This window comes from Alligator mississippiensis, chromosome 3, assembly GCF_030867095.1.
Source record: "Alligator mississippiensis isolate rAllMis1 chromosome 3, rAllMis1, whole genome shotgun sequence".
NCBI lineage: Eukaryota > Metazoa > Chordata > Crocodylia > Alligatoridae > Alligator > Alligator mississippiensis.
Window position 1 is genome coordinate 250849321 of NC_081826.1, and position 23197 is coordinate 250872517.

A 23197-nucleotide genomic window follows, 5' to 3' on the forward strand; every position below is an offset into this window, starting at 1 on the left:
CTTGGAGAGCAGCATCCTGCTGGTAAATCTGTAGGAGGGAAGGAAGGGGTGTGGTAGGGGTAGATCGAGGCCTATAGGGTGAGGGAATGGGGCAGGAGCAGGCGCTGCCCAGCCAGGTTGGTGAATGCCACCCCGGAGCAGGGTGTGGGGCAGTCATGGGTGGCTCATCCAGAAGGTGCAGTTAGACGGGGGGGGGGGCGGCTTCCCACTGCTGCAGTGACCCCTCCAGGATCTGTGCACAGAGTGGAGGCAGGCTGCCTGCTGTGGGCTGGGGGTCAGAGGCTGCACCCCATCCCAGGGTCCCATTCACTGCCCTGGCTGGGCAGTACTGGCTCCTACCCCTGCCCCAATCCCAGCCCCTTCTCTCACCATGCGGGCCTCAATCTGCTCCCACACCCCTCCCCCTCACAGACTTACCAGCAGGACGCTGCTCTCAAAGCTCCAGGGCTGTGTTCCTTAAATCGCTTATCAAATTCGTATCGGCTGACATGGCTGGTTAATAATCGGCTATTGATATCGGCCAAGAAAATCTTTATCGGTGCACCCTATTTTTTAAACTTAGAGCACATAGCTTCTATTGCAATATGTTCTGAAACAATACCATTTTAGTCAAAACTTGATGCTAATGAGATCTTCAAATTGTTCAGATGTTGTGATGCCATGAGTACACCAAATATCATAATCTATTGCTATTAAGAGGCAATGCAAATTAACATAATTGAAAAGATATGACATTTATATGGGAATCCCCCTAAAATGAATAATTTATTTAAAATCTGCTTTTATAACTGGGACAGAGTTATAGGCTGGATGCAGACATGCAGGCACATGCTGTTTATGGCACCGCAAACCTCTTTGTGGTGCCACAAACTGCATGCCCAGCATGTTAAAACGTGCCCTACACTGCACATTTGCAGCCTGGAGGCAAAATTTGCTACCAGGAAATCTGGGTAGAAAAAAAAAACCTTATACCAAAAAAGTGGTGCGGCACATGCTCCAGAACTGTGTGCTGGCAGGCACAGAGGCTAAGTCCTCCCAGGAAAATCTGTAGCTCCTGGCCAAAGCAGCTACCCTCTCTAGTTCTCCTCCAACTCCTCTAGCCCACCAGAAGCCAAGGGGAGTGGGGAAATGGCAGTTTCCCTGAAGCAGGGCATTTTGCCCCACACCAAAGCTCACTTGCAGGGGCATGAGCAACAGCAAGTAGCAACACAAATCTGTAGCACCACTTTTTTCCCCTGCTGTAGCACAAGCCCCTGCACGTGTGGACACACCCATATTGTGCAACTCAAACGCCATGGTGATGCATAACATCAAAACGACTATATATATGATCTGTTGGTAAACAGAAATTTAATTATTTTAATCACTTCACAATTTTCCCAATTTATAAATTTTTCAATCTACTCGATATAATAAAAAAACCGAAATCTTAGCAGTAATGAAAGATTTACAATCTTAGCTTCTGTAAGGAAATAACCATTATACTAACTGTTAATGTTTTTAAATACTTATGGTATATGTATTTGCTTAAAGTGTTTTAAGCAAACATAAAAATCACTAGCCTTAATGATGTTTTATATTCCCAATATCATTTTGCACATAATAAAACTCATTAGAAAAAGCAGCATTTTAAAGACCATCAACTACAGTGTGACATTTGAAATTTTCAAACACACTGAATTTACAAAGGATTATTTTTCAAAAAATCATTATCAGTAATACTAGAGGCGCACCAATATGTTGGTTGCTTATCAAATTGGCACCAATAAAAGGGAAATGACATGATCAGCTTTTTTGGCCATTGTAGCCAATGTTTACTGATAATTATGCCTTCTGGCCAGGGACCCAGATGCCTGGGTTCCCTCTCCCTTGAGGGGCCGGGGCCCCCAGATGCCTGGATTCCTTTCTGTGAGCCAGGATGACCTTGAGCATGGAGGGCCCAATCCAGAAACAGTGGCCCAACCCATTTTCCATCCCCACTTCCATCCCCTCACTGGTGGGCCAGGCTGAGCTGGAGTGAAGCAGAGCAGCTGGTGCAGTGTCCTGGGCACTGGCGCAGTGTGGACTGCAGGCTGGAGCCAGGGCAGGCACTTTAAAAGGCAATGAGTGCATCAGAGACGTGACTGTGGTGGAGAGGGGTGGGCAGAGCTGCCTAGCCTGCAGTGCCCAGGGGTCCTTGCTCCAGGGGCCAGGGGCAGAACCTGGCAGAGACTGCCCCAGGGGCAGAGCGTGGCAGGTGCTGAGGCAGCCGCTCTCCCCCAGGCTGTATGCGGCAGGGTCCTCCCACGGCACCTCAGCAAAGGTGACTGCCCATCCCTATTTGGGATAAGTCCTGGGCTGTATGACTCCAGGACAGCATTTGTCCCAGATTCGCAACATCCTGTGGAGATTAGGAAATGGTGGGTTTCCACTTGCAAGCTGGCAGTATTCCAGCCTGCAAGGGGCCAGAAGCAGGGGGCACCATGTGTATGTGCATGCCTGCGCACATGCACATGGCCAGGAAATACAGTCAGGCAGCGTCGAGAGTGGCTCTAGCAAGTAAGTCTGTGGTGGGGAGGTCCCATGGTGGAATGGGGGAGCAGATCGAGGCCCCCATGGTAAGGGAGGGAGTACTGGGGGCTCCCAAGGCAAAGGAAGCCCAAAGTGGGCATATGCCACGCTACCCTCAGCCCAGCCAGATCCTGACCTACATGAGGCCAGTGCCAGGTCCATTCAGCCTCCTCTGTGGGGCAAATCCCCTGGCAGCAGCAGCACCAGGAGGGGGACGGGAGGGAAGAGGAAGAAGCCCTCCCCTCCCACCCCCCAAAGTTCAGCTGCTCCCTGGACCTGGGGTCTGACTGCAGGGGATAAGTGGCCCAGTTTCTCGAGGCCTGGAATGGTTCCATGGCCCTGCCCTGATCCAAAGGCCACCCAGACCTGGGCAGCCAGGAAGGCTCACACCTTTCCCCTCAGCCCTGCTCAGCAGGCTCAGGCAGCTGCCCCCAAGCTGGGGTTCAAGGGAATCAAGGAGAAGAACACGGGCTGAAGGGCTCTGCACAGCTAGTCACAGGCAACTGCTAGGCCAGCCCCACCTCCTGCAAATGGCACAGGCCCTGGGCACCTTTACATGTGCTCCAGGAGTGGAAGCAGGGGGCAGCACTTCAATTAGAGCAGCTCCAACAGTCACTCTAATTAAGATGCCAGAATGTCTCACGTATCAGTGTCCCCATACTTACAAATGGTGGCAGGGATACTTTACCTATGGCTCATTTAATGAGCTTTAGTTCAGGAGCCTCCATCATCATTTTTAAGCATGAGGATGCTGATACACAAGATGCTCAAGGCTGCTGGAAAACACCAGAAAGCTTTATTTATGTCAGTAATTTAAAATGCCTTGCATTATTATTAAATATTGGTCATCGGATCGGCATTAGCCAATATGGCTGGTTAATAATTGGCTATCAGTATCGGACAAGAAAATCTGTATTGGTACACCCCTAAATGATGCCATTTTTTTTTTTATTTTGCATTGTGTTTTATAAATTCCACTAATATGAGGAGTCACTCATCATAAAGGAATTTTACAGTTCATGAAACAAACCTTAGCCACAAAAGTCAGATATTTCTCAAGGAGGACTACTTACCACAATGCCGATAACAGCATCCCCTTTCTTTTTCTCTCTCGAGTTTTCTTCATTTTCACAGATACAAAGTAGATAGTTATCTGTGACATCAGATGTTATTTCTTCAACATCTGCAGGATCATCTAGCTTCAGCAAGGGGTTCACATTTAATAAATGTTAAAAAAAACAACCATGAACTAGGAATTCACAAAGACATAGCCAAAGATGGACCTTGCAACAATTTTCCTTCCACCTATTATTCCACATAAACAACAAAAAGAGCAATTTGACAGAAGAAAGCCTATCTTCTCTGTATGGAATAGATGTAGATTATGGTAACATTCAAAGTGTAGAAAGCCCCATAATCTATAGCTGCATATGGGTGTTCATTTCTACTGCCCAGGAGCTGGAGCACATGCATTCCAGCCCCCTAGCTACAGGGCTACATAAGCAAGCTCGCCAGCCAGGAGCACTAGAGGGCTACTCCCTGGGCCACACCTATCTTTAGGAAAACCCATTACTTATCAGCCTTCTCTCCTCCCCTGACTGGGAAGGGGCAGACTATCAAGTTGGCAGTCCCTTAGGTTTTAAATCACCTTGTGTACAATCAAGGTGGGCTGCATATGGGATGACAAAGCTGAATGCATGGGAAAGTGGGGCTGGGGACAGCTTCCCTGACCCTGGGTCCCAGATCTCCAGTTTTTAACTCACCAATTGTACTGTCCAGTTGAGCAACACACACAACATTTAAACCCCAAAGGGTCATGAACTGGGGCAGGCAGGGGTACCATTTGAAGTCCACAGGCCTCAGAACCAGGGCAGAGAGAGCTTCCCCAGCCTCAGTTCAAAGGCACTGCAGCTTTGTAATCTCTGCCACAGCAATGGGAAGCTGATGGGGACTGGGAACCAGCTTTGGGAGCAGCCTCCCCAACCCTGATTCCCAGTTCCTGGGCTTTGCAATCCCCACCCCTGCTGCCAAGCTGGATGGTGGGGGCAGCAATGGGAAACTGGCAGGGACCAGCAGAGCCCCTTCCCCAAAATGGGGACTACCAAGTTTGGGAAGAAGCAGGGAGCAGCAGTTACTCCCTTCCTCTCCTTTTCTCTCCCAAATCGAACTGGGAGGGGAGCCTACAAGCATTCATTCTTGCAAAAGAAAAACTCTCTCACGAGGCAGATCTTTCAGGTTGAGACCTAGGAAATAGTTTCCCAGAAAAGGCATTCCCCCCACTCCCCTGGATAAATTCAGTGAGTGCTTATATACTTCTCATTTCTACAGGAAGAATGGTGATTTTCCCAGGAGAAATATAATGCCCATATGTAGCCTCAACCAGTGATTTTCAACAGGGGTGCTGCAGGATTAAGGTTGGTGCACCACCCAGCACCTATGCAAGGAAGTAAATACTCTCCTCCCCCATCCATGGCTCGGTGCCTGACCCAGCTGCCTCAGCAGTGCTTGCGACTGCTTCTCTGAGGACTGTTCTTGCCACTGACCTTGCCTGCCCTCAGGCAGCTCCTGTGTTGGCTGTTCCCACATTGTCAGCAGCATGTCCTGCAGCCCAGCTCATCCCCGTCACAACTCGCAAGCTCCTAAGCCAACAGGAGGGGCTCCAGGTGCAGTCACCAGCATATGAGATCTGACAGGATCAGTGTCAGTTGCAAGAGCTATGCTTGCTCCCTCAGGTACAGACAGGGGTGACCAGACAGTGAAAAGAGCAGGGCACACAGCAGGGTTAGGTCCTGCCCCCTGCCTCTCTTACATGGTACAGTTAGATCAGTGGTTCTTGGTCTTTTGAGCCTCAAAGCCCCCATCCATATCTTTTCTGAATTTAGATTATAGCTCAGTGATTCTCCACAAAGGTACCAGAAAATTCAGAAAACTTATGGAGGACTGCTTAAGACTAAAAAAAAGGTTAAGAGCCACTGATCTAAGTAAATGATGATCCCACATCCATGTAATCACAGAATGCCACAGTGTCTGTATACACCGGATCAGCCCATTAAAAAGCCATTTCCTTGTACCATGAAGTCAGAGCCCAACAATAGTGGACTGCATCAGAAATCAAATTCCCTACTGCCTTTGCACTCTCCTTGCTCAGAAAGAAGCAATTTGACTAAGAAATGGAGAAAAAAAGACAAAAACAAAAGAAACGGAGGAAAAAAAATAGAAGTGGGAGGAAACAGCTGTACTGGTCAAAGCTGTTTTTAACGCCTTTTGATAACCTATTTCACCAGAAAGTATGAGAGCCTGACTAACTCAATTCCTCAGAGGGAACTGGCCTTAGGCTCATAATGCTAACCCCCTTTTCTTCAAAACTCTGTCAACTCCATAACCTCAACCCCTTCCTGTTCTCAAGATCTCTTACAATGATTTACTAATGCTACATCTATCAACCAGTCAAAAAACTAATTCAGGCATACCAAAAAAAAAAAAAAAAAAAGCCTAGTCCTCCAACAGTCCATTAACACTTTTGGAGAAAGCAAGACTTGCAGGAAACATGTGACCCCCTACTATATTACAATGAACTTAAATCTCTAACAAATGTTATTCATCATGATCACAGCCTAAGCTTTGGAAAGACTTTCAAGTACTATTAGTTTTGGTTAGTAGGGCTGTGCAAAATGGCTGCGTTTCGATTTGGTTTCAGATTCGGCCATTTCAGAGGACAGTGATTCATTCTGGTGTTTCGGATCACTGTCCTGTTTCATTTTGGCCAAATCTCCTCCATATCTGTTTCGAAGCCCAGCTGGGCAGGGCTTGGGGCCGGGGGCTGCAGAGCCCCAGCAGGGAGCAGGATGGGGCAGTGGGCAGCTTGTCCAGGGGAGAGGGAGGGCCACTGCCCTCCGTGCAGGTGAGAAAACCCCTATGCAGATCTCTGATCCCTGCAGAGCCAGGTCACACAGCAGGGACCAGCACTGCCCTGCTACAAGACCTGGCTCCTGAGGGAGCAGAGATCTGTGCCAGGAGTCTCCTCGCTGCTACTGTCCATCCCGTGCAGCCTCGGATCTGTGCTCCCTGAAGAGCCAGGTCAGGCGGCAGGGATCAGATTGGTGCTGGGGTCTCCTGCCCGCTATGTGCAACCCCATATCGCTGCTCTCTGTGGAGCCAGGTTGCCCATCAGGGACCAGCACAGCCCTGCTGCGTGACCTGGCTCCGCAGGGAGCAGAGATCCACACCAGGGTCTCCTAGCTGCTGCTGCCCGCCCCATGCAGTCCCATGTCACTGGGGTAGCGGGGGGCAGGCAGTGGTGGCGGAGACCCCCCGGCACAGATCTCTTCTCCTTGAGGAGCCGAGTCACGCAGCACGGCAGCAGCGTACAGCTGTTTCCCTGCAAGCCCGGCTCTGAAATGCCAAAATTTTCCGAAACATCACCAAAACATTTCTGAAACGTTCTGAATGCCTCATTTCATTTTGGAGATGTTTTTGAGCCTTCCAACTCAATTCAGATTTGGTGTTTCGAGCACCAAAATGGTCTGAAACACCTTCAAAATGAAACAGCTGCCAAAATTTCACACAGCCCTATTAGTTAGTAGTAGACTGAATCCTTGACTGCCCTGGATTTTTTAAGTTAACTGTTAGAAATGAAATATAAACCAATGTTTGCTCTAATCTTGTCCAATATGCAATACCCTTTCCTCTGCAAGCAGAAAATCCTGCTGTCATGTTTCTGCACCTCTCAGGACTAAGGTAAGGAAGCTCTTAATTCATGAAGTCTGATTTCTAGAAAAAAACAATTCTGATCTTTATATCCAAATTCTGGCTTTTTTTAACTGCCAGAACTTGACAAACTGCTATTACTAGAACATGGCTCCAGTACTGCAGCATTTTCTAACTTCACAGATTTCAAAATATCTGAAAATCCCAAAAACTGAGTTTTTACTTGTGAACTTCCCGCATTTTCTACCAATTTTTGCTAGAATTGGGAAGGCAACAACTACATGATAAAGAACAATCCTTGCCAATGCAGAGGTAAAAAGAAGATGGAATGAGATAGCCAGTACATCCCATTCCTCAGCTGGTACCATAAGCATACCCTTTGGAGCTGCTGAAACAAGTGGCAAGGCTTACTGAACATTCAACCATACAAAGCACACCAAACGTTTGTTTCCACAAGCAAAGTAATTAAACCAAAAAAGATATCTTCTCCAATCAGTGTAGATTTGGTATAGAGAGCAGTCAGCTTTCTGCTAAAGAGGGAGCTTTTGTTTTCTCCAACAGCCTTCAGTGCAGCAGTCTCCGTTTGTTTCACAACTCCCACCTGCAACAGACCCAAAACACAAATGGAAACAACATTAACTGCGGGATGAAAAAAAGCTTTCCAAATAAACTGAAGAATACCACTAGAATTTAAGAGATGCAAATAGCAAATTAAACACTGATAGGCAGGGGAGGGGTTAGCAACAGCCCTACTAATTCAGCCCACTGATGGGACAAAATTTGTTCACCTGCAACTTGCAGATAACCTCTCTTACCCTCCTTCCCTGCGTGTCTCACATCCTTTATTGGTGGGGGGAGAAGTCAGACACCTTCTGGAGAACTGCCATAGTGAGGCCATATGCATCAGTTCATCCTCATCATAGGCAGTCAGAGTCAAATTAGACAGTAAGAAATCCAATGATATCTTATCTGCCTTTATAAGCTATTCTGTTTTTAGTGAAAGCTGAACCTTGAACCTTTTTTGGGATAGGTGGATTATAAATCAGAGACAGACAGAGGTTTGCTTAACAACACTTGAAAAGCAGAAGGTTGGTTAGGATTAAAAAGAAAAAAAAGGGGGGGCGGGGGAGAACACAAAGGAGAGAGAGAAAGTGCTGCCTTTTTTCAGTACTTTGTATCTCACACAGTAAGATATGCTCCCAAATTAAACTGTGAACCTAAGTGCTATAGAATGAAGAGATGCAAATCTATTTACACTCCAAGACATCTCATACAGGAAGAGCCCAGGGAAGGGTGTTACAATTTTAGTTTCAAAACACATGATAAGTTTCATACTTTGTGATTTTTTTAAGCAAGTCATACACCCATGTTAAGCTTGTAAATTACTTCAGTTAAACATGAAACTCAGGTTAAAGTTAAACCAGTGGGGGCCAACCTTTCTGACAGGTGTGCCACATATATGCCCTAAGCCCTCCCCAACTGCCACTCTGATCTCTTTCCCTTACTAGCTCTGCTGCTCAGCTTTCTGCTCCATGCCCTACTGTTCTGCCCGTCCCCTCCCTAATCTGCCACACGCCACATACAGAGGCTGCATGTGCCACCTCTGGCACCCATGCCACAGGTCTGCCACCCATGTGTTAAACAAACTAATTAAAGCCAAAAATAACCTTATGTCCTTTTGCTACAAGTCGCCGCACATGCACAAACAGCCTGAAGGTTGGTATGCTAGCAGTCATGAAGTTGTGATCCAGATGACAGAAAATATTTAGCTCCTTAGCAGCAATCTGTAAAGCAGGAAAAGAATACACTGGTCAACAATTCACGTCAGGCTCACTCACTGGAGTAATTTGCAACAACAACAGATGTACTAGAAATACAAACTTGTGAAAAAGTACCTATTCATCAAAGCTATGGCTGAGCATCTCAGAACATCTAAGTAGCAAAACAGAAGCACTGGAAAACAAACGATGGAGTAACAGTTCAGCTCCTCAGTGTCCTATTATGAACAGAGGAGTGCACTATTTTACTTGTCACCTGATGGTATATGTACACTGCTTAAGTAGTCCCAGGCATCTCCCTACTGAGACGCACTGTGCTGCTCTGTGCATACTACTTTCCCAGCTGGAACTAGGGGTGCACTTACATAGATTTTTGGGGTCGATACCGATAGCCTATTTTTAAGACAGCATATCAGCTGATATCGATACGATTTCTGATACCAGCCCAGCAGCTTAAAGAGCTGCGTGCAGCTGGTAAGTCTCTTGTGGTGGAAGAGGAGGGAAGGGACATGAGGGGTGCAGATCAAGGCCCCCAGTGAGGGAGGAGAGGGGCTGGGGCAGGGACTGGGGCAAGCTGTCCAGCTGGGACGGGGCAGGACGGAGCTGCAGCTCATCCGCGGCATGTGGGGCAGGTCCCGCCACTACCTGCCACTGGCCCAGCGGCTCATTTGGCACTCTCCTGTTGGTCCAGCAGCTCCACCGCTGCTCCCACTGCTTGTCCGGGAGTATGGGAGGGGTGCATGCCCCTGGATCTACGGGAGAGTATGGGAGGGGTGCATGCCCCTGGATCTACGTGGGGCGGGGTGGGTCCACGCCAAGCTCTTCCCGGCAGGGTGGGGCTGCACTTGGGGCAGGCAGTGGTGCAGGGGGAGGGGGAGAAGCTACGGTGAATTTTGGGGTGGCTGCAGCCCCTACCATAGCCCCATCCTAGTGCTGCTGCCTGCCCCAAGCACAGCCCCACCCCGCCCTGTGCAGATCTGGGGGCACACCCCAATACCCTCCTGGACAAGCACTGGGAGCCATGGTGGGAGTCGTCGAACGAGTGCCAGATGAGCGGCGGGCAGCAACAGAAGCCACACCCCACCCCCTCCCTGCGCTCCCCAGACGAGCCATGGCTCTGTCCTGCACCCACCCTGCCCCAACTGGGCAGCACTTGCCCCAGCCCCACTCCTCCCTTACCGCGGGGGCCTTGATCTGCACCACACATGCCAATTCCCTCCCCCCTCCCCTTCTACCACAACAGACTTACCAGCTGGATGCAGCTTTCCAAGCTGCTGGGTTGTGCTCCTTGCCGCCTATGTGCTGCGCTGCAGCTGTGCGCGTGCACAGGCCATTTATTAGCCAAATTATCAGCTATATCAGGCAGATTTCTAATACAGACAATTTTCTTTACATCAGTGCCAATCCAATAACCAACTGATATGTTGGTGCACCTCTAACTGGAACTAGGGTAACCACTCACATGCAGTGAGACACAAGCCAACAAACTGCTGAAAGCCAAGGAGCCACCAAGGCATTTCCAGCATTTCCAGTTTGCACATGCAAAGAAACATGTCATGTTCTGTGGCATCGTAAGTGAGTAGCGTAAATTTACCCTATTCCCTTTAGGGCCCTATCACAGAAAATATGCAAAGAGTCAAATACTGCCCACTGAAGTCCAATTGCAATGGAAAATTGTTACCTCAGACTAAGTAACTACATAATGCACTTCAACTAAACTTTAAACATCACTGGGTTACTTAAATACTGTCAGGAATAGTATCATTGCCACTGCTAAATATGACATAAAACAAAAACTTTTTTTTTCCAGAGGCTAGGGTCCTGCACAAAAATCCACCAGCCTGAAGAAGCAGTCTGTAGCAGAAACTATGGCAAAGCTGCAACACACATACACACATCGCTCCCCCACTCCCCGATAATACGTTTTCAATTTGAGGGAGTAAACCTGCTAGCAAATTAGCAAGCCAAATAAATAATACAAAAATAAATTGGGGAAATGAAGCCTCCAATACCTAAGCAAGAATAATTTTCCCTGTGGTCTTAATTAAATATGGAAAGGGTGTGGACTTAAAATCAATACTAATGATTTGTAGACAGACTAGAAAAGATTGTTTATGGATCAATTTATGGTTTGCAGACTGTTGAGCTCAGGATCCCTTGAAAGTTTTCTTATTTAGATAGCTTTGGTGTGCACAGATGTAGCAACTGAAAAAAAATTCATAACCAAATGTGTCAAATATAATGTTAATATTCTAAATCACTACCCCCTTCCTCTATTAAAATTGCAAGTTGTGTTATTATCTGTAAATAAAGCTCTTGAAATCACAGGATCTGAAAGGACCTCAAGGGCAATCTACTAGTTCAACTTGTGGCAGACATGTAGGAATGACACACTTAAATCATCCCTGACCAGTGCTTATCCAACCTCTTCTTGAAAACCTCCAGTGAAGAAGATCCCATAACTTCCCTAGGCAGTCTATCCCACTAACTTACTCTTCTAACAGTTAGGAAGTTTTTCCTGATATCTAATTTGCTACAGTTCAAACCACTGCTTCACATCTTGCCCTTTGCAGTAAGGGAGAAATACTGTTGTCCTTCTCCCTTATGGTAGCCTTTCAAAGATCTGAAGACTGCCAAGATGTTTCCCCTTAAACACCTTTTCTGCAAGCTAAACATACCCAGTTCTCCTCAACTTTCTGTCCAACAATTTGCCTTGCAACCACTTTATCATTTTTGTTGCCTGCAATCTGGACCCCCCTCTAATTTGTCTACGTTGCTTTTAAAATGTGAAGCTCAGATACACATTGCATTTTGTTACAGAAAACCTGACTAATTTGCTATCAAGCTATTTCCACTTTGCCCATTTTCTGTGCCACGATACAGCACCCATCCTTAATACTACTGCCATTTTACCTCTGGCAGACAAGAAAATGTTATTGTAGTATCAGTAGTATTTCTTCAACTCTCACACTTGGGAAGGAATATTGCAAATATTTTCATAACACTGTTTTTGTGCACAGGCTATTTGTAGGGACCTACTCAAATCATGATTTTGCGGATGTTGAGAAATTGGGTGATGTCTGTGAAATATGTGGGGGGAGGAAGGGGGGAGGGGTGGAATGGACAACTTGCTAAAAGTAAAACGCTGGTTCCTCGGTGAGAGACACCAGTTCTAATGGACACAGCAACCCAGCCACACAGCCCACTAGGAAAGGGAGGGGGGCAGGGAGGGAATGGAAGGGGGACTGCCAGCACAAAGGGGAGTAGGCTGTCCCACCCATCTCTTGCTGCTGATTGGTTGAGGGCTGTCCATCATGCGGCCCTACCCCTCTCCACCAATCAACAGAGGGGCAGGGGCCACATGATAGACAGCCCTCTTAACCAATCAGCGGTGGAGGGCCCCTTGGCCAGAGGCATGGGTGGGCTCCCACCATTATAAGGCTGCAAAAATGGCAGCCAGCCCCACAATCTGTCCACAAAACTGACTGCCTGCCTCTTCAATTTGAGTAGGTCCCTAGCTATTTGTAATGCAAACCTTTCAACTTAAAGAGCAGAAATATTAGCTATGTTAACTTCCAATATTTAACGTATTTTTTAAAATGAGTCTCTCAGCTGCCTCCTCATTATACCATCTGTATATGCAATGCAACACAGTAATATGAGTATCATCAAGTAGCATTAATAAACATAACTTACCTCTGCATCTTCTCCAAAGAAACGATACTTGTACCCACATTCCACACACAAAATAGCATCCTTATACTGTTTCTTCAGTTCTATGACTTGAAGTTCCAGTGGAGTGTAAACAGTTTTAGTTCTTTTATTAATATTTGTATCAGAAGTATTTTGAGGTTTTTCATAACTCTTACGTGATGCTGAAAACTGATTAAGGTCAAAGCATGGCTCTTCCTGTGAAGAAAAAAAAATGTACTGTAGCAACTAAGAAAGCATACTCAAAAATATAATACTTTGTTTAATCATACCTCAGCTCACATTTGCTTTTCAGCCATATAAGTTCTGGAGTGAAGTATCCCATAAGCTGTAGAAAAACTATTATCACATTCAAGAATTAAAAAATGCATTTCACTTGCTATTTAGTTGTATTACAATAGTACCTAGGAGTTGCAACCAAAATTATGGCTTTATTGAACAAGGTACTGTGAAAAACAGAGTCACAGGCAGTCCTAGGCCCAAAGAGCTAAAAATCTACACAAACGAGAGTCAAGGAATGGACAAAAAGGTATTACAAACCCCCTTTTACAGATGAGAAAATGAAGCAAAGATGACATAAGAAAAGCATAAGTATACTGCTAACTTACCATGGTAGGCAGCCCTCTGCTCTTATAGAGGTTCTTTTACACAGAGCAGATTGAAGGACCCAGACCCAAATGTGTTTTGGGAACCTAGAGCCACTAGTTAGTTCTCTATTTGTTTGCTTTGTAACCAATGATTTTTCAAATAAGGAAGTCCCAAAATACATAATATAAGGGGACTTCTTTACAATGCAATAGTTTTGTAACAAACCCCCATAAGAAATGAACAAGGAAAAAAATACATGAAAAGAGAGTATTTACTATAATAGGGTTAGTCAATTTCCTGCATCATAATGAAAAATTAGTTCTGATATTGGTACCATTAAAAGTGGGTGGTTGTTGTAAGGTTACATTGTAGTTAACAACCTTAAATGCAACTTTGACATGATGTAGTCCAGTAATAATTCTATACCCAGGTTCTGAGAGAGAAATAACAAGAACTTCTGCAATACTTATTATATTTCCCAAACTGAACAGAAGCTGAGCCAGCTACCACACTGGAGAGAATATACTCTGTGAACACCTTCACCCATAATCTTCTGCCACCAACATTTGTGTCTTCTGATCTTTAAACATCACTTATTTACAGAAAAACATTACAACTTCAATTGTGCTGTTTAACACTACTGAAGAATGACAAAAGCTGTTCTGCTTACTGTATTAAGAATTCAGAAAAATACAATATATAAATGTCAGATGATGTTGGTGCAGTATTGGACAATTCTATGTTGAATTCTACCATACCAAAATGCAAAAGAAACCCAATAATCAAGCCTATATTTTAATCACATAAAGCAACCCCAGCTGCACTGTGACTGAGTGATCAGCTCTGCATACCTTTTGACTGATCTGTGAACCAGTCTCCTCAGAATGAAGAGAGCTATTTGTTTCCAAAGTTCTTTCTGCAATACTGGGACATTTTTCCAATCCCGCAGATTGGCTCCCTTGAAACGAAAGTACTTGGCTTCTTGTATGTGACTGCCCTGAATCACTGGAGAATTCTCTGAGCTTGTCAAGTGTTTTCAGACATAAGCGGGACCCATCACATTTTTTAGGCTCTTCTTTATTAATAAAAATACAGAAGAAGAAATGTGTTAGTAAATTATCTTATAGCTAAAGTTTCTTGTAAACTGGCACCCAGCACAAGGGTATTCAACATTTTGCTCAAACTCACTTGCCCAAGAGTATGCTTCTAAGAAACTGTAATTATACAATACAGAAGCTCTGCCTATCATAGTGGCAGAAGTAACTACCACCAATATTAAGCTATACTCACTGTCTAAAACAAAATTTAAATGGTACTTAATGATGCAATCAACTTAACATCTTGCTTCTTTTTTAAACTATTATTCTAAGTAACAGCTATAATAACATACTGAAAAATACACAAGTTTTTCTTCTTCTCCAGCTTTATTCTCTAAAATTAACAGAGCTGTGTGTATGTGTAATCAGATTCATTACCTTCCCCATGCAGTCAACTTCCCCTACTTATTTGTTTTTCTTCTAACACAAAGTAATTACGTAGTCATAAAAACCTGCTGGGGTAGACAATGGCACCTAAAAGTATTTTTAGATGTCATGTTTAAATGCAGCGTATTCCAACATGACGGAATCTCTTAATTTTTCCTAATTATTATCTCCCTATACTTCCAAGCAGTATAAAAAGGTTGGTATTTGAACATAGTCCCATTCTACTTCGAAAATTATTCCTCCCCTTAAATTTTTAAAGGAAGGTTAAATATAATGACATCTGTATCCACTGATTAGCATCATCAGTTATCTAAATGGAGCAAAATCTTTATCTAAAATTAGTTTCAGTGTAATCCAGTGGCTGTAACTTCTCAACAAGTAATGGTACCTCAAAACATATGCTGAACTCAAAAATCATCCTTACCATATCTGACAAGAATTGACAATTAAGATCTATTTACTAGGAGGTTTAAGTGTCTGAAGTCAGCAACTGCTTTCAAGCATTCTGCAGCAGAACAGCTAGGGGAAAAGGCAGAGGTGAGGACATCAGCGGGAAAGATCCAGAGGACTCAGTAGTCTAGAGAGCATGAAGTACAGGGCCCCAGGAATGAGGGCTCTAAGACCACTGCACCAAGGAAGAAAAGGAGAGTGGTGGTAGTTGGTGACTCCCTTCTGCAGAGGACAGATGCACAAATTTGTCATCCAAATATGGAATCCCAGAAGGCTTGCTGCCTGCCAGAAGCATGTATTCAGGCTATCACAGAAAAATTGCCAGGACCATGTAGACACCAACGATAGTACCAGGAATGACACTAAATAGATCAGAGGAGAGTATGAGGGTCCTGGCAGAAGGATTAAGGAGTCTGAAGCATGAGTGGTGTTCTCATCAACCTCCTGAAGTGTGAGCAGTGTTCTCATCAACCTCCCTGTGGAAGGTAAGGACCCTAACGGTGACCATTGCATCACGGAAATAAACACATGGCTAAGACACTGGTTTTAGAAAGGCTTTCAATTCTCTGATAATTGGCAGATGTTCTGGGGATGAGGACTGCTATTAAGAGACATGATCCATCTGACCAGAACAGTATGGAAGGCTTTAACCAATTAGCAACACAGCAGACAATCCAGAGGGGAAAAGACCTGAAGAAATAGTTCAACTGTGGGAAAAGGCTAGAGAGCCACAGGACATCAGCAAGTGATGCAAAAGGGAAACAAGTAGGTCAGAATGCAAAATATATCTGATGTACGTACACAAATGAGAGAATAGGGAACAAAGAAGATGAGCTAAAAAATCACTGCCTGTGAAAGGAACCACAATCTGACTGGTATCACAGAGACTTAATAGAACAGCTCTTATGACTCAAATGTCAGTATTGAGGGCTACACTCTGTTTTGGAAAGACAGGGTTGGGAGAAAAGGTGGGGGCACAGCCTTGTATAGCACTGGCTCCCTGGTTCAGGAGGAAGAAGGCAGGATTTCAGAGTGCATTTGGGTGAAGATAAAAGGTGAAATATACAGCCCAATATAGTGGTACGAAAGTATTATAGACCACCAAATCAGAAAGAAAAGGTGGATGAAGCCCTCTTGAAGGTGACAAAACTGTCTAAAAAGTTATGGAGATTGTACCGATGACAGACTTCAATTTTCTGGACAGCTGGAAGAATCATACAGCTAAACATAGCATGTTGAGCAAGTTCCTAACTTGTGTGGAAGACAACTTTCTGGAATAGAAAGTTGAGGATACAAGTAGCTGATCACAGAATCATGGAAAATTAGGGTTGGAAGGGACCTCAGATCATCTAGTAGTTTAACCCCCTGCTCAGAGTAGGACCAGCCCCAACCAGATCATCCCAGCCAAGGCTTTGTCTAGCCAGGTCTTAAAAACCTCCAAGGATGGAGATTCTACCACCTCTGTTCTAGTATTTTACTGCCCTCCTTGTGAGAAAGTTTTCCATAATATTTGACTAAACTTCTTTTGCTGCAACTTGAAGCCAATGCTCCAGTGTTCTGCCACCAATGAGAACAGTCTAGCTCCATCCTCTTTGGAATCCCCCTTCAGGTAGCTTAAGGCTGCTATCAAATCCCCTTGGTCTTCTTTTCTCCAGACTAAATGAGCCCAGTTCCCTCAGCCTCTCCTCAGAAGTCACATGCCCCAGCCCCCTCACCATTTTTGGTGCCCTCTGCTGGACTCTCTCCAATTTGTCCACATCCTTTCTGTAGTGGGGGGGCCCAAAACTGGACACAATACTCCAGATGTGGCCTCACAAGTGCCAAATAGAGGGGAAAAAATCACTTCTCAATCTGCCAGCAATGCTCCTACTAATGTAGCCCAGCGTACTGTTAGCCTTCTTTGCAACAAGGACACGGTGCTGGCTCATATTCAGCTTATTGTGCACTGTAACCCCCAGGTCCTTCTCTGCACAGCTACTGCTTAGCCAGTCACTCCCCAGCCTGTAGCAGCGCATGGGACTGTGCCATCCTATGTGTAGGACTTTCCATTTCTCCTTATTGAACCTCATGAGATTTCTTTTGGTCCATTCCTCCAATTTGTTGAGGTCCCTCTGAATCCTCACCCTACCCTCCAGGATATCTACTACTCCCCCATCTTCCTGTCATCTGCAAACTTGCTGAAGGTAAGCTCTATTTAATCTTCCAAGTCACTAACAAAAATATTGAACAAAACCGTCTGCCCCAGGACCAGCCCCTGGGGGACTCCACTTGATACCATCTGCCAACAAGACATCAAGCCATTGACTACTACCTTCCAAGCCCAGGGATCCAGCTAATTTTCTGTCCACCTTGCAGTTCATTCATCCAATACCCCATGCTTTCTTAGCTTGCCTGTGAGAATGCTGTGGGAGACTGTATCAAAACCCTTGCTAAAGTCAAAGTATATCGTATCCACTGGTTTCCCCAAATCCACAGAGCCAGTCATCTCGTCACAGAAGGAAATCAGGTTGGTCAGGCATGACTTGCCCTTGATGAATCCATGCTGACTGTTCCTAATCACAACCTTCTTCCCCCAAGTGCTTAGAAATGGATTAATTGAGGACCTGCTCCATTATTTTTCCAGAAACTGAGGTGAGACTGACCAGTCTGTAGTTATTCAATCATCTGGGACCTCTCCCAATTGCCATGCGTTTTCATGGATGATGGCCAGTACAGGATCATCTATCTTAGATCCTGTATTGACCAATAGGGAAGAGCTGGTGGTGGATGTGAAGGTGATGAACAACTCAGGAGAAAGCAATCATGATATAAAAGAATTAGCCAATAACCCATCAAGAATGACTGGGGAGGTGGGATGGGGCCACCACCCCATGCCACCATCACCTCCCAGGAGCAAGGAGAGAAGCTTGCCCCGCCATCCCCTCTGTCCCACTCTGCCAGCACCCCATGCCGCCACCGCCTCCAGTGCTGCTGGCCTCACCCCCACTCCCCAGCCCTGCTCCTCAGAGGTGGCGGACCACCCCACACCCCTGCCCCCCCCCCCCAACCCCAGCTCCATCCCCTCTGTCATGGTGGTGCTTTGCACTCTGACTGGTTGTTTCACTAACCAATCAGAGTGCTCCAAGAGCATTACAGAGAGACAGACAGACAAACCCCTTTATTATTATAAAAATATTATATAAGAATTTATAATGCTGACACTGAGAAAGTATGAGGTCAGCAGAACTAAGACACTGGACTTCAAAAGGGCAGATGCCAACTGACTTAAAGGAGATAGCTGGCAGTGCCATAGGAAGGCAGACTGAAGGATAAAGGTGCCCAGGAGGGCTTGAAGCTTCTAAAGGCTGAAGTATTGGAAGCCCAAAAAGAAACTTCTGACAAGACAGAAGCATAAGAATGACAAGAGACCAATGCAGCTGCACTAGCTGCTAATGTTTCTGCTGGGACTAAAGCTCAAGGCTAGGTACAGACATTCAAAAAGCTGGAGGCAGAATCTGTCTAGATTACACAGTTTTCTGTAAGTGGTATAGTTTAGATCAGTAGGAAACAGAACACACATTTGCCCTTGATAGGAAAAGCAAATCTTAGACTACGTTCTGCCATTTTTAAACCAGTTTAAGTATGCCAAATTTCTGTTCCAATATGGGTATAGACCAGTTTCTGGTCACTTATACCAGTAAAACTATAATGTCTGGCTCAAAGGTTCCTAGCTGCAAGGTCTTTCCCTTCCACTTGGGGTCAGACCAAATGCCACATCTAAGCTCAGGGGGGGAACTGTACTGTCAGACTGGTATGAATTGTGGGGGGCATGGCTCTCTTCCTTACATCTCTTGAGCATACTTTAACAAACCTTGCAGCACCAAGACACTGGCCACCACCGTCCCCCTGCTTTTCCAGTCACAGATTAGAGTGCTGCACTTTCTGGTTGTGTGGCATGGTTGCCCGTGTAGTTTCAGAGGTCAGACATGGCTTTGCCAGGGATAATTTGGATAGGGATGATCCTGCCTCATACAAGAGATTACACAAAATGACCTCCAAGGGTCCTTTCCAGCCACACTTTTCTTACAAAATCAGAGTTTTGCTTACAATGAACTCACCAACATCCAGAATCTTCACAGAACTACCACCTTCCTCACTATTTTTTTGTATGGACTTTGATCTCTTTTTGCTAAGTTCATTATTTGGAGGTGCTCGTCTCTTTTTTCCATCAGATTCAGAACTCTAAAACAGAATTTTTAAGAAGTTAGTTTCTCCATCATTTCCAAGAAAAAAATTAAAAGATACACGAAGAACAAATCTGACCTCTGTACTAGACATCAAAAACTCCTATTTAATTTATTACAGAAATGATAAACCCTTAGTTATGTTAACTACACACATTCACAGATTGCCAGGATTTTTCAAATGGAAAAAGCAATTAGGGCCTGGACACAAGACGTGTTTACATCATTAAAAACAAGACCAGAACCACAAAACCAATGCAAGAAAGGAAGGCAGGCTGATAGCATGGAAGTGTAGTGACACTGTTTTCAAAGTAACCTTTTCTTTCCACTTTGAGAGGCCTTTGCACAGGTCCACTTATAGGACTCTAACAAGCAACACAATGCCTAGACGCTGGGCTGAGATATTCTATGTGAAAACCTGCATTTGCAAACAGAGCTCCTTTCGAGATGTCAGACAGAGAGAGAACTGCCCATGTAAAGTACATGCTTACAAAAGGTATGTCCCCCACACATTTTTGTAATGGAAACTTTACAAAGGCACGTTACACCCTAACCCTGGTATCTGGGGCTCTTGGAGCTCACACTAATATACTTAGGCACTGAGTAGAGAGTGGATTCTCTTTACTCCCACTTCCTAAATCCCTCAGGATTATCTAAATAAAACCATAAAACCCTCTACGTAGAGGGTAAGGACACTGGATTCACTGGGCAAGAAAGAGGAGCAAAGGAGGCGGGTAGAATATGGACCTCATTTTAGCATGAATTCAAGATAAGGAGACTACAACTTTGTTTCTGCTGCACAGTTACAGAAGGCTCGGCTAATAAAACCTGCAGTTCCCTAATCCTTTGCTCAGATGCAATCCTGACTGAAAATGTTGTCTTAAGCCACAAAAATAAAGTATATTTCTTCGGACGCTTAAAGCAGGGGCCTTGAACAGAGCTGTCATCTGGCCTGCACAGCTCCTGGAGGGGCCAGATTCACCACTGAAATCCAGGGCATGAAGCCCCATTAGCAATGGGTGACAGTGGCAGGGGTGAGTAACAGCCGTTTACCCCCTGGCCCCCTTTGGTTTCCTGATGCTGCTTGTCCTGCCACTACTGTACACAGATCCCACCCATGAAGAGCCCCACAGTCCAGATGGGGGGGGGGGGGGCAAGTTTCACACTCAGGTCTTAAATGGATGGGAAGGCACTAATCACCACTTTCAGCAATGGGGGGGGGGCGGGCATGGGGATGACAGCAAGTTCCCAGAAGATAAGAGAGATGCTTTTACAGGTAAGGAAGGGAGGGATATGACACCAAGATACAGGGAAGACTTCAGCAGCACGTGGCACAGTCAAGGGCCACGGAGCAAGGTAGTAGCCCACTCCACAGGGCAGACACTATCTGCTGCGGGGAGACAGCAGGAGTGTGCCAGGGTGCAGCAGAACCCCCCACCGCGCTCGGTGCGCAGCGGCACATCCAGCCTGGCCCACGGGCCCAGGCGAGCCCCACACAGAAGGGGCAGAGGCAGGGCTGCACTTGGGCTCCGAGCCGAGCGGGACGGCGTCCTGCCCCCCAAATCGCCCAGGCCAAATCCCTGTCTTGGCCTCCAGCTTCTGCACAGGACTGCTCCCACCCGCTCCAGGGCAGCCGGGCACAGGCAGAGGAAGGTTCCCGCCAGCCCCTACTCCAGTGCGACCAGGGGGCACCGTCCCTGCCTGACCCCCCCATCGGGCCGGGGTCTCACCCTGAGCGGGGGGCGAGCAAGAGCCTCGAACCAGGACCCTCGGCCCGGGACGCGCCGCCACCGCCCACACCTACCCCGCCCCCCGGCGGCTCCTGTCCGCTCTGCGTCGCCGCCGGGCGGAAGAAGCGGCTGAGCACCGCCTGCCCCGGCCGCTGACCGCGCCGCATCACGACCCACAGCAACCCCAGCCCCGCCGCCTAACGCACTGAGCGCCTGCGCGCTGGGCCGGGGGGGCGGGGGCGGGTGCCTGTTCCGCGTATGCGCAGTGCACCAGGTGGGGATTGGGCGCCAACTCCGAAGTCGGACGGGGCAGGAAGGATCGGGCGCGCTTCACCATGGTCAGCTCCTTAAACGCCATAGCGGCCGTGAGCCAGAACATGGGCATCGGCAAGAACGGGACCCTGCCGTGGCCGCCGCTCCGGTACGGCCCCTCCCCCAACCCGTGGGCTACGGGTCCCGACCGGGCCGCGCTCCCGGGCTGTATGCCGGGAGCTGCAGTCCCTGCCGCGGCCTCCCGCGCAGCAGGCGGGGCGGGCACCGGGCAGCGCACGCTGCCGGGGGGGGGGGGTCCTCGGGCATTGCCCGCCCCCCCCCACAGCGCGACCGCCTCTTGCTCTGTTCCAGGAACGAGTTCAAGTACTTCCAGCGGATGACCACCACGCCCTCCGTGCCAGGTACTGCTCGCTGGGCCCGGCCTGGCCCTGCCCCCTGCCTGCCTGCAGCTGCCTCGCAGGCTTGGAGGGATGGATGTACGTGTGTCACTGGGTGTGTGCGTGCGTGTGATCCAAGTATGTACATGCGAGCACACATACATACACCTATGCACACACGCATATACTTATAGTTTGTGTGTATATTCAGTGTCATGCACACGCACGCACACAGCTGCCCCAAATTTGGTAGGTTCATACTTTGGTAGGTTCCTAAGTGCATGATTTGCTTAGTTGCATGTGTGTGTGACATTGATACATGTGTGTATGACATTGAATATACATGCAATATGTATGTATGTGTGTGTGTGTGTTTATATTAGAGATGCACCGATACATTGGTCCAATATCAGACTGGCACCAATATAAAGAAAATTGAGTGTATCAGAAATCAGCCTGATAAATGCCCATGCCTGCGCACAGCCACTGCGCAGCACATGGGTAGCAAGGAGCACAACCCGCCTGGCAGCTTGGAGAGCTGCATGAAGCTGGTAAGTCTGTTGTGGTGGTGGCGGGGGGTGTAAATAAGTGGATATTCTGTCCTAGCTAGTGAATCTGCCTGAAAATGTTGCTAAGTTGGCAGAATAGATAACAACTCAGTGTACACTGAAAAGTTTCATTCATTATCAGCCTTATTTCATTTATGTGCAACTTGAATTCATGCTTAATTGTCTGCTTGCTTGTCTGTGCTTGTACACTATGCTTACACTTCTGTTTGGACTAGTGCATCTGTAACAGGGGCAGACTGGACCTTTTTAGCCCTGTGCAACTATCAGACCCATCAATGAAGTGGTCAGGTCCTCATCTGACCAGGCAGAGTGAGTGTGACAGTAGGGAAAGAAGCCCCTGCAGTAGATGGTAAAGCAGAAGAAAGTAAAGGTGGGAGTCAAGGGTGGGCAGAGGAACTATTTTGACATATTAAGAATTACAGTGTAAAAGAAAACTGTCCCCAGAAAGCAGCTTGGATATGGCAGAGGCTCCAATAAGCATCGTGCAGTTGGATTTTTCTAATAAACGAATACACTAAATAAGAACAGGAGGTCTAAACTGGGAGGAGGGGGGTTCTGCTGGGTTTCTGTTAAGTTAAAAACAGCAAAGGTTTTAGTTTTGAACAAGGGACCTAGTTGGTCTCGTGAGACTCCAGCAGACAAATTCCCAGTGGCTTCCTAAGAATGCTTGTTTCCAGCAGAAAACTCGTTGCCCGCATTCTGGTGGTTCACAGATCATAAATTCGTAGTGAAATAATTTATTTTCAAAAACTGGTTG

The 23197-nt window shown here is 46.6% G+C and overlaps 2 protein-coding genes across 3 annotated transcripts in view; one reads left to right on the forward strand and one right to left on the reverse strand.

The window, feature by feature from the left end:
- The window catches only part of MSH3 (mutS homolog 3), a 224174-nt gene extending 202786 nt beyond the window's left edge, over positions 1-21388 (reverse strand). The window contains exons 1-7 of the mRNA XM_059725070.1: positions 21296-21388; positions 19366-19489; positions 14186-14409; positions 12732-12944; positions 8925-9041; positions 7739-7858; positions 3624-3767 (exon numbers count right to left, since the gene is read on the reverse strand). Coding sequence (XP_059581053.1) covers positions 3624-3767; positions 7739-7858; positions 8925-9041; positions 12732-12944; positions 14186-14409; positions 19366-19489; positions 21296-21388 — 1035 coding nt within the window. The remainder of the gene's footprint in view (positions 1-3623; positions 3768-7738; positions 7859-8924; positions 9042-12731; positions 12945-14185; positions 14410-19365; positions 19490-21295) is intronic.
- Positions 21389-21534: 146 nt separating this feature from the next.
- DHFR (dihydrofolate reductase) overlaps positions 21535-23197 on the forward strand; it is a 36858-nt gene continuing 35195 nt past the window's right edge. The window contains exons 1-2 of one of the 2 annotated variants that reach the window (XM_006269980.4): positions 21535-21642; positions 21846-21895. In XM_006269980.4, coding sequence (XP_006270042.1) covers positions 21557-21642; positions 21846-21895 — 136 coding nt within the window. In that variant the 5' untranslated portion in view covers positions 21535-21556. The remainder of the gene's footprint in view (positions 21643-21845; positions 21896-23197) is intronic. The other variant, XM_059725071.1, reaches the window with a different exon arrangement.